The 11986-nt window shown below is 37.0% G+C and overlaps 1 protein-coding gene across 2 annotated transcripts; it reads left to right on the top strand.

Annotated features, from left to right (window-relative positions):
• The first annotated feature begins 316 nt into the window (after positions 1–316).
• On the top strand, positions 317–11086 carry LOC131144339 (probable alpha,alpha-trehalose-phosphate synthase [UDP-forming] 10). 2 transcript variants are annotated; one of them, XM_058092919.1, is made up of 5 exons: positions 379–664; positions 1272–1320; positions 7641–9736; positions 9825–10098; positions 10190–11086. In XM_058092919.1, exons 3-5 carry the CDS (start codon positions 7767–7769, stop codon positions 10511–10513), a joined length of 2568 nt encoding a protein of 855 aa, XP_057948902.1. In that variant the 5' UTR covers positions 379–664; positions 1272–1320; positions 7641–7766; the 3' UTR covers positions 10514–11086. The 2 variants fall into 2 exon arrangements, with proteins under 2 accessions (XP_057948901.1, XP_057948902.1); XM_058092918.1 differs by lacking the exon at positions 1272–1320 and having other exon boundaries at positions 317–664.
• Positions 11087–11986: the final 900 nt, after the last annotated feature.

Raw genomic sequence — 11986 nt, 5'->3', positions numbered from 1 at the left:
TGATTGAAATTTCTATGTAATAAAAAAAAATCACTACACTTTGTTAAACTTAGATCTAAAATAAAAAAAAATTAAATAATTGATATTATTCACCTATTATTTTGACTCAAAGAAAATTCAAAAATTAATCTTCAAATCAATTATGCAGACACAGTATTAATGTTTTATATTTATATATAGTTTTTATGTTAACTCATTTTCATTAACTTTACTTTATTTTTGGGGGCTACTTTGAAATCCCACCAATACTTGTGAAATAAATATTGAATTAAAATCTAAGAAGGATATATTCGCAATAAAATGCTTGGAGAGGGGCGATCGTTAATGCAACGCAACCCAAAACCATGGTTAAAAATCTAACTGCGGTAATGCTGCTTCGACTCTATCCTCTCTCTCCTCTCTCTTTCTAAACATTGATACATTTTGTTCTCCCGTCTTCGCTTCTCTGTACAACTTCCGATCGCCGGTTCACTCCATTTCTCCTCCTTCCCCTTCTTATCCTCCTTCTAGTCTTTCTTCTTCGTCTTCTTCTGTTTTGTCGCTCTCCGACCTTCTCAATTCTCACCGGATCGCCGGAAGATAGCCGGATGGCAGTAACTGACGCTCTGCGCTCGATGAAGCTCGCTTGGCTGCTGATCTGCTGTTGAATCTCGCTCTCCTTTGTGTAAGTTCTCCTAAACTGTTCTCTCCGTTTTTGACGAAAACATGGGGACGGAAATGAAACTGACTTTTGAATCTCGACCGATTCTGGTACAATTGCCCGGCCGAGTTTCGTTTCCTGGAAACTGAAAATAACACGAAGCGGATGATTTTGTATTCTTTTATTCGCCTCGGTTTACTTTGCAGCTCGAGGGTGAATGTGATTGTTTGCGTTCGCAAAGCGAATTCATGGTTCTCTCTGATTTCTTTGCGTCCGTTCCTTTTGGAATTATATTCCAATTTTTTTTTTCGACGGAAGCAGCTGACTTTAGTTCTGCTGAAATTTTCTCGTTCGAACATTAAATATATTTTATTTCAGGAGACTGCGTCGCTTATATGCTATTGTTAAGATCTGCAAATTCGACTGTAGTATTGATTTTTTCCCCTGTAGATTGTGTTCATTTCTTTCTGATTTTTTCGTCAGAAATATTGTTTTTTCTCCAACTCATGGAAGCTTGTTCGTCGTTCGATTATTCGCTAGGGATAACATTTACATAATATATATATTTTTTTTATGTTTTTGGCCTATCAGTCAGTCAACTTTGCTATTAAGGGTTTTGTTACTTCAACAGGTTTGTCTTGTGAAGTGATGGACGCTTCTTCGGGGGTGTCTTGTAAAGTGTTGAGTAACCTATATGGCGCCTTAAACTTTTCTCCTCTCTTTTATTTTTCTTTTGCGGATTGCACTTGCCTGGAATTATTATCCCTAGTATTTATCTATGAGTTTTCTTTTCCATGGTGGGGTGTTTGGATGTTAGTGTATTGTTTCTATGGGCAAATTTATTCTGTACAAAATTTTCATTTCTGAACATGGTATTTTTGTTGTGCAGAATAAATTGAAACATAACGGATTGAAAATGGTTGAAATTTAATATTTCTTTTAAAATATTTTTTAAAAAGAAAATCTTATGGTAAATTAGTTTTTTGGAAAACGCAAATTTATAATGAGAATAATAATGAAATTGGCTGCAAAAATTTGCATTTTTTAAGAGAGAGAAATCAATAGGAACTCAATCAGTCAATCTTACTGATCATCACCATGTGGCATGCTGGATAAAGTTGTAATATTAATAAGATAGGTACCTCCTGTATAATCATGTTCTTACTTTTTTGTTGAACCTGTTGTTGTTATTTTATTTATTTTTTTGGAATAATTGCCAAAAGCTGGTTGTTATATTTGGCCAATGGTATTAGATTGGATATAAGGAGAAATTTGTCTTCTTTTAAATGCACTAATACTCACGCACTATACGCACACACTAAACACACAAAAATATTAAGTGTAAAATTTTTAGGTTGGAAAAAAATATCCTTATTTTTGAAAGTTTGTTTATACAAAAACACGCTTATATAGGCTTACTTTAAGTTGATAAAAATATGTACTTTTAAAATTATATAGATAATATATATGATATTATTAAATGAGCCTTGCTTAGATAATTATTCTATTATTATACTATATATTTTAATTTTTAAAATGAAATAAATTTATATTGAATCTGAAAGAGCATCTTGTTAAAATCCAATGTTATCAAGCTAAAAATTCTTAGTTTCATTGATAATATTTTGATGAAATGATGTGAGGGTAAAACTCCTTGAAAACATCTATCCAAAGATTTTATGACTAAAAATTTTGCAATTTTTGAAACCACAGATTCAGACTAGAAAATAAAAAAGAGACTCATTTTCACTCATAAATGTGTAGACCATTGTATTAGACAATAATGCAGTTGAATTTTTCAAAATATCCTAACATGCTTGTAACATGATAACTTATTTTATGCACAATGCCATCCAAAAATAATCTTTACTGATAATCTACTGTGACTATGCAAGTCTATTATGTAATTGCTTAAGGGCCCTAACTTCACTCAGCCTTTTTTATTTCGATGAGGATTGTCTCATATAATTTCTTGGTTTAAATTATATTGATTTAAAGAAAACACAATCTATTAATAATATACATTATCTACATCAAAATCTAAATAAGGATAATAAAGCAAGTATTATGAATTTGTTTAAAAATTTATGCTATAGTAGATGAAATAAAATAAATAATCATAAGATGAAACTTCTGCTTTTTTTTTTTTTGAATGAGGTGCACCCATGTTAGATTGAATTTTACAATTTTAATTTAAGAAATATAGAGTCCGTTCAGACTATATGTTACGGGTATCATACTTTTGTTATTGCAAAGAAAAACAATATCTACATTATATGACATTTCTACAAATAAATTTGAGTATTGATACTTATAAATAAAGTTAAACACTACAATAATATATTATTAATTTGTACTAAAATATATATAAACTTATTATAAATTCTCTAAAAAATATTAGAGGTTTGGTTTGGCTAGGAGGAGAAAGGCTGATTGCAGATTGCCTGTGAGAGGGGAAAACCCCTCCCACCCCAACCGAGAAAAAAAAAGGTCTGCCAGTTACGGTCATCACCATTTAAGCTTCACAGGCTTCTGTATTTTTATGCTTTATTTTTGTGTACGATACATTGTGTGCCCAAGGAAAATATCAATTCGTTCAATATTCTTGGAGTAATTATAATTATTTAAGGCATTTAGGGCCTTGGATCTTGGTTCATTTTCAATTTAGTGTTGCCCTTCTTACCAATTTCAGCTTTGTTGCGTCAACTTTGCATGTTGAATTCCTCCTTTGTCACCTTCACCTTTGTGGATGCTGCTGTTTATATAACCAGTTGAGTAGGTTTTTGGAGGGCATAGTGGGGCCATGTTGAAAAATTTGAAACATAAGGGGGTATTGAGCATTTCTCTTTTTTTTCATCATAAAGAAGAGAAACTCAAAGTTAGTTTGCACCTACTAACCAAAAATTCTGATTCTGCCACTGCAACAAGTTGACCAGTGTTACTAGAGCTAGTTGCTACCATCACCATCTTTACCAGCTGTAATTTATCAATGCAGTTTGCAGTTTTGTTGTGTTTTGTTGTCATAAATTCATAATGCTGTCTTCTTTTGTATGAGAAGTTCCAATTTTTTAATGCTGAAAATATTTCTACACTTAGCAATTTTAGAGTGGAGGAAATTATACCAGGGGTCACTGAATTTGTGACTCAATTCTATCGTAGTCATGGAACTTCATTTTTCTCATTTCAATATCAACCTTCTAGCCCAGCCGAGTTGGCTCAAGTGGTAAGGACGACTTGTGATTTTGGTGGCCTCATGGTCACCGGTTCGATTACCCTTTGAGAGTTTACCCGGTGAATTATCAGGGGTGCGTCAATGGGCAAGCGGCTTTCACCCCCCCAGGCGGGTTTGGTGCTGCACCATAGTGTCCAAAGTGGTGCGATGGTGGTTGGAGCCCCCTGGTTATCAATTTTTTTTTGTTTAAATCGACCTTCTATATCTGTCCAGGAATTTCCTTATCATCCGTTAATAAAACATTGGAATAAGATATCAGCGAGCTTGTCAAACTTGTTATTTAATAATGGTATGCCATTCGACTTATTTCCTCCTATTTCAGTCATTATATTTTTATAAATGCATCAATTTGGTCTTTCCAATAAAAATTGTTTGTTTGACTTAACAAAATACCTATGTGACATTTAATTGGTATCTATGCAGATCCTAATAGCTCATTAGATAGCATTGGAGGAAAGAAGTAACCATCACACATGCTTCCTCTTCCTTAATTGCAGTAAAGACTTCATTAAAACTCTAGAATAAAATAGCGAATCTTGGATGTGGAGATGGTGATTGCTTCTCAAACATTGAGTGATGATAGAGACCCAAATGGTACTTGTGATCTCCACAATAATTTGGTTTTGGGGACATTGCATGTTGGTGTTGGTTTGCTGCTTGGGTTTGATGCTTGGTTGTAACGATTAGGTTGAGAGGGTTTGACGGTGGTGTTTGATTGAGGACGATGTAGGTGGTGATGGCTGTAGAGTTGCTCTCAGGATGATTAGATTGATGAGGAAACAGGCGGTGACAGCCTTTGAGTTGCTCTCCGCAAATTTAGTTGAGAGTCATGCTTTAAATGATGGCCTTGAACAGGCTTACATTGTGACTTGTGTATCTGTTGTTAGCGTATGAGTTGACCCAAGCAGGCACAGTACGGCCAGAAGTAGAACAGAGAGGGCAGGGGGATATTAGTGGAAGGTTGACCATTGGTAGTTGAGGTTTTGGATGACTCACAAGCGGGGATGTAAATGGGGCTAATTTGGAGTGGGTGGTTCTTAACCCAAATTTGTCTTTGCCAAGATGATCTGTCATTTACCACTGCCCCAAATCCACCGTTGGGCATAGTAGGTGTCCCATCCCCACCATGAATGGAGACCCCCTCCCACTGCCCTACCAAGTACAAAAAAATATGGCACAAAATTTGGAAAGACAAGGCATAAGCCATTATATTGTTAGAATAAATGCACAGCTTTGAAAAAAGAAAAAAATAACTGGGTATACTGCTGATGCAAGCTTGGACAATATATGATGCGAAGTGGGGGTAGATTTTGGGGTGATACAGTCCCATTCATTGCCACCAATATGCCTTCAATAATTAGGGCAAAATATCCATCAAGGCACGACACCGAATCCATTTACATTCCTATATTCCTATCCACAGAATAACTGCTGTAGATTTAAATAAGAGTTCAATTTTTATCCAAACAAAAAAAAAAGGTTCACCGGTTGCTGATGGGAAGGACCATATTTTTACATTTATTGAAGTTCAATGATCAAAATGAGTGAAGTAAAAGCTGCAACTTCAGTGATGGCTCATTGGCTTATCTAATTCCAATTTTTATCGCTCTCAAGCATGACTTTCTTGATAGTAAATTTGGGCTAGGAAATAATGTATTTATATACTGTAGAGCACTTCATTTGCTTCTGATGGAAATTTAGAGGCCTTTTTTAATGACACCATGTCACTGCCACCAATGGCCTTACTGTTGCTGCTGCTGGGCTGCTATGTAGACGTTACTGCACAATCATAGATTCTTTTCAGAAGTTTCTGCGCCATTATAAACTTTTTTTCCCCCCCACCTGTAGCTTTGTAGATGATACTGTTTATATGATCAGTTGGGACCTAGTGGGGGAATTTTCCCTGTTGAAAATTTTGAAAAATAATGGGACCTTTACATAGATGCATAAAAATTTTGTGATCATAAAAAACTTTGCCATTGAAACTTGGGGGAGTGAGGGGGTGGGGGTAACATGTCCATTACTTTTTCAGCTTTTGTTCTCACTGTAGTTTTGCTTGTGATTTTTCCAAAGTAAAACTTCTAGAACTTGATGATGAGTTTGATACGTATATTTTTTATCTCTAATATTTTTTTTACAGAAATAATGTTATTATGTTGGATGTAAATTGTTTTCATTTTCTTTAATCCTTAAGGAAAAAAAAAGGGATAGTTTGCTCCATGACCAAAGATCCGTTCTTCCACTGATTAGTTCACCAATGCTATGTTGCTATGAACTAAAATAACTTACCATCATCACCGTGAGCACCACTTCATTGCTGCATTGCATTTGCCATTCCTGCCATCACCTGTTCTGAAACTGCCACACTGACATTTCCTAGTTCCATGATGGATATTGTAGGTGGCTTAGCAGTTTACAGAGCTTGCTTTTATTTATTTATTTGTTATATGAGAAAAGGCTATGTGGTAGAAAAGGAATAAATTGCTGTATTATTATTATTATTCTTTTAGAAAATCAATGGACTGCACACTTGTTGGGTTCTTCACAGGATGAGGTTCTAATCGCGGTGCAGCAACTGAGAGTAAGAACTAATTATGATCTACTGTATTCTGGTACCTTTTGGACCTAAGAAGGATGCCTTGGATTGAGGATTCTAGAAAATGTGCCTTCTTTTGAGCATAGTTTGTGATATAAGGCTTAGGCAACTGAAATTGAGACATAATCTTGATTGCTCAATTTCAATTGGATGAGCTGCAGCTTTCTTCTGGTTAGGTTTGATTCACTTAACATCTAGGTTATTCTTGATGCTAATAGGATTGATCATGTAGATGAGTTTTACTAGAGGGCTGGTTGAACAGGAAGTAAAAAACAAGTTTTTTTTTTTTTAAGATGGCTCTGACAAGGTTTCATCATCAGTGAGTGCAATGAAGTCTGGTCTTGAGATTCACGAGATTTTTGAAGAACAAATATTACATCCAGAGTTGTGCACAAAAAGGCTCTTAAAGAGGAATAATATTGGAAGTTTACACTTGTGCAGAGTTGGGATGATTCTTGAAGTGGTTTGGAGAATAGAAGTTGAAAGAGTGAATGTGTGAGAAGAGTAAAAATTTGGGTTATGTGATGGTGAGAGTTACCTTAGTAGTGGCATTGGATGTGATAGATCAGTGGTTTATTATAGGACAAATGCAGTTTGGGGGTAGTTCTGTTTCTTATTTGGAAAATGTTTCTCAAGTGTCAGAGATCCCTGAAACGATTTGGAAGGAATTCTATTATTTGAGGAGGAAGGGGTTAATTTAGATGCATGTAAGAGTCAAGTCGTTGGGGAGCAGGAGGCTGATGCTGCTGATCTCAAAGGAGACAGTATTTTCCAATTTCCATTTATCCAGGAAAGGAGGTTGATGAAAAGGACTATGCCAGCTCAAGCTAACTCATGGGATGGGTGTTGGTAAATACTCTCCTTCCCAACTAAAATTAGATGGCTTAGACTGCTCCATCAATTATGAGGGTTTGAAGAACGGTATTTTAGGCAGTACCTTTAATAATATATGTAAAATTTTTAGTCTTAAAGACATCTCGTCCTCTTCTAGCTTGTACTCTCTTCCTCTCTTCTTTCACCATAAAATAGGAGGAAAAAAAATAAGTATATTCTTACTTGCTTCTGTGGTTGGAGGATTAATCTCCAATTTAGATTTTCTGAAATTTATTGTGTGCAAATTTGAAGTTATGCAGTAGCCAAAGCAGTAATATGGGCATTCTGTTCTTATGCAGGCTTTTGGAGTTTCTTACTTGTTGAACAACTGTAGAAGATATACTTCTTTTGTGGGAAATTTTATTGGTCATACATTGTTTGTCACCTGTATTACTGAATAAAGAGGCAGAAAATCTTATCTGGCAATGGCTTCGAGATCTTGTGCAAACCTTTTGGACTTGGCTTCAGGTGACCTTCATGACATTCCTCCAACTCCTAGGACTCTTCCAAGGGTAATGACTTTTCCAGGAATCATTTCTGAGCTGGATGGTTATGGCAGTATTGATGAGGATTCAGATGTTTGTCGTGAGCGGATCATTATAGTGGCAAATGTGCTACCTTTGCATGCCCAAAGGGATGCAGAAACTGCGAAGTGGCACTTCAATTTGGATGAGGACGCACTTCTATTACAATTACAGGATGGTGTTTCACCTGAAACTGAAGTTATTTACGTGGGGTCTCTCAATGCTGAAATAGATGCCAGTGAACAGGAAGAGGTTGCCCAGATGCTGCTGGAGGATTTCAATTGTGTGCCAACATTTCTGCCCTATGAACTTCAAAAGAAGTTCTATCACGGGTTTTGTAAGAAGCAATTGTGGCCTCTTTTTCATTACATGCTGCCCATGTGTCCAGACCATGGTGATCGTTTTGACCGTTTGCTGTGGCAGGCATATGTTTCTGCAAATAAAATTTTTGCTGATAAGGTTATGGGGGTGATCAATCGTGAGGATGATTATGTTTGGATTCATGATTATCATCTAATGGTTTTACCTACATTTCTAAGGAACCGTTTCAATCGTATGAAGATTGGATTCTTCCTCCACAGCCCTTTCCCTTCCTCAGAAATATACCGAACGCTGCCAGTTAGAGATGAAATTCTGAGGGGATTGCTAAATTGTGATTTAATTGGTTTTCATACATTTGACTATGCTCGACACTTCCTGTCATGTTGCAGTAGAATGCTGGGCCTTGACTATGAATCTAAGCGGGGACATATTGGACTTGACTACTTCGGTCGCACTGTTTACGTTAAAATTCTGCCAGTGGGCGTTCATATGGGTCGGCTTGAATCTGTATTGAATCTTCCCTGTACATCCATCAAAGTCAAGGAAATTCAAGAAAAGTTCAAGGGGAAAAAGTTGATCCTTGGTATTGATGACATGGACATATTTAAGGGCATCAGTCTGAAACTGTTGGCCATGGAACAGCTCTTGGAGCAGCAGCAGGAATTGCAAGGGAAGATTGTCCTGGTTCAAATTGTGAATCCTGCAAGGAGCTCAGGGAAGGATGTCCAAGAGGCAAAGAGGGAGACATATGTAACTGCCCAGAGGATAAATGAGACATATGGTTCTCCTAGTTACAAGCCAGTAGTCCTGATTGATCGTCCTGTTGCTCGTTACGAGAAGACTGCATATTATGCTGTGGCTGAATGTTGCATAGTAAATGCTGTGAGGGATGGAATGAACTTGGTACCTTACAAGTATGTTGTATGCAGGCAGGGAACCCTGTCTATGAATGAAGCTGCCAAAATGGATTCTCCTTGTACAAGCATGCTTGTTGTATCGGAGTTCATAGGTTGCTCCCCTTCTTTAAGTGGAGCAATTAGAGTTAATCCTTGGGACATTGATGCTGTGGCTGATGCCTTGAATTTGGCCATCACCATGCCTGACTCTGAGAAGCAATTGCGGCACGAAAAACACTATCGGTATGTTAGCTCGCATGATGTGGCTTATTGGGCTCGCAGCTTTGTCCAGGATTTGGAGAGAGCATGTAAAGATCATTATAGTAAACGGTGCTGGGGAATTGGTTTGGGCTTGGGTTTCAGAGTTGTTTCACTTTCTCCGAGTTTTAGGAAATTGTCTAATGACCATATTGTCTCAGCATACAAAAGGACAAATAGGAGAGCAATATTTCTGGATTATGATGGTACTGTTGTGTCCCAAACTTCGATTATCAAAACCCCAAGCCCTGAAGTTATCTCTGTTCTGAATACACTCTGCAATGATTCCAAGAATACTGTATTTATTGTTAGTGGGAGGGGTAGAGATTCTCTGAGTCAGTGGCTCGCCCCGTGTGAGATGCTGGGAATAGCTGCCGAACATGGTTTCTTCATTAGGTATGTCAGAAACTTGTTTTTAGTTTCCAACTAGCTTTTTGAGATGCTTTTTTGCAGAAATGAGGCATTTGCTTTATCTTGTTGGCAGGTGGAATAAAACGTCCGACTGGGAATCCAGTACCTTGGCCTCTGATCTTGATTGGAAGAAAATTGTGGAACCTGTGATGAGATTATATACAGAGGCAACTGATGGTTCCAACATAGAGATTAAAGAGAGTGCTCTAGTATGGCACCATCAAGATGCAGACCCTGATTTTGGTTCCTGCCAAAGCAAGGAACTGTTGGATCATCTGGAAAATGTACTTGCAAATGAACCAGCTGTTGTTAAGAGGGGCCATCACATTGTTGAAGTCAAACCACAAGTATGACTGGTTTCTCTCTCTCTCTCTCTCTCTCTCTCTCTCTCTCTCTCAGTTAGGACAAGATTTCTTATTCATGCTTTCTAACATGCAGGGAATAAGCAAAGGGTTGGTTGCTGAGAAGGTTCTATCAGAAATGTTTAATAGTGGGAAGCCACCAGATTTTGTGTTGTGCATTGGGGATGATAGATCCGATGAAGACATGTTTGAGAGCATATTGAGCAGAATGTCTTCTCCTGCTCTGCCAGCAACTCCAGAGATATTTGCCTGCACAGTAGGGCAAAAGCCGAGCAAAGCTAAGTATTATCTTGATGATACTGGTGAAATTGTGAGATTGCTTCAAGGCCTTGCGACTGCTTCAGTTCCAAAGCTTATTAATACAACTCATACTCAGGTTTCCTTCGAAAGTATTATTTGAGATGAATGGAGTGGCAAATCTGGGGGGGCAGATTACCACCGTATAATGCTGGAAGCATTGCTTTGCAGCAAGGAATTCCCTGAGACAACACAGGAAGAAGTTTTGGTTATTAAACTTCGCTCTGCTTCATGATGGGGGGCCGTCTTGGTGCATTGCTCCTGAGATGGATCACTTGGCTAGAAAGCTACAATAGTGGGATGGTATGGGGACATGATCAAGAGCCTGAAAATTGATGACATAATCCCTGGTGCAACTGAGAAGCATCTTTTTTTGGGGAATTTACTTCATCAAGGTTTGCGGCTGCAATATTTTACTCTGGATGTTATTGGTAGGCAACCATTGATTTTTTGTACAAAAACGCTTTTTTGTTTTTCTTGCTCATACATAGTGTCAGTTTGATTTAAATTTCTTTCTTCATCTGTATTAACAGCCAAGCTGAATTATAGCCATTGTCATCTGGATTATTATGGCTGGAGTACCTGGTTTTGGCGAGTTTTGCACACCTACCTCCAGCCCTTAACGTCATTATTTTCAGTGGAATGATCAAATTATAAATGCCTAGGGTTTTCAGAATTTGATTACTCTGTTGGATGGGAAGGAAACAAGATCTGTGCCTGCACTTTTTTAACTTGAAAATAACAGCCTCAACAGTATATCTATATCTTTATATATGTATATATAATCATCGTTTTTGATATGTAATGCATGCGTGCATGATGGTGTTATGGCAGCCAGGGGCATGCAAAAGAGAGTGACTGGGCAAAATAATTACGTTGTTACCATGACTTGTTCTTTAAGAGAAATCTTTTTCGTGAAGATGATTACCAGCATGCTTCCAAAATGGGATTGTGTTTGATTTAAGTAATTCACAGAAATGGTTAAACAAATTGTGTAGTTGTCGGTGCTGGATATTTGCCAAGTGCACCCTACTAATGCGGCCTCGGGTCATTCTTTTATCTTCTGATACCGTTTTATCTTATCTAGATTCGTGTACAACTCCGACAAGCCTCATCACCAAATGGCTTGTGGCAGCGGCAGAACAAGATTGGAGAGTTTTTAAAGCATATTCTGAGCTTTAAAATTTTAGGGTTGCATTGGCGAGCAACACGGGGAGTCCTTTAAAGCCTCTTTGTTGCCTTGAGCCAGTGGATGGGACAAATCCCCCCACAAAAATTTTCTTAAATCCATTAAGGGACTGTTTGATATTTTCTATTTCAGCTTCTGCACGGTGAAGAAATAAATTATAAAAGCTCAGTTTGTTTATGTCGTTAATTTTCTATTTATGTTGTCCGTTTTCAGCTGTTTGTTAAAAAATTGCAAACTAAATTTTATGATTTTTAATTATTTTGGTAATCTATTTTCAGAAATTTTAATATTCAGAAATAATTTTTTAGATTAAATTATTTATTTTATACACTTTTAAATTAAAAACATATGAATTTAATTATGATTAAAAGAAAACTATACATACAT

The sequence above is a fragment of the Malania oleifera genome, chromosome 12, assembly GCF_029873635.1.
Source record: "Malania oleifera isolate guangnan ecotype guangnan chromosome 12, ASM2987363v1, whole genome shotgun sequence".
Taxonomy (NCBI): Eukaryota; Viridiplantae; Streptophyta; class Magnoliopsida; order Santalales; family Ximeniaceae; genus Malania; species Malania oleifera.
Note: the sequence above shows the minus strand (reverse complement) of the source record. Positions and strands in the feature narration are given on the sequence as shown.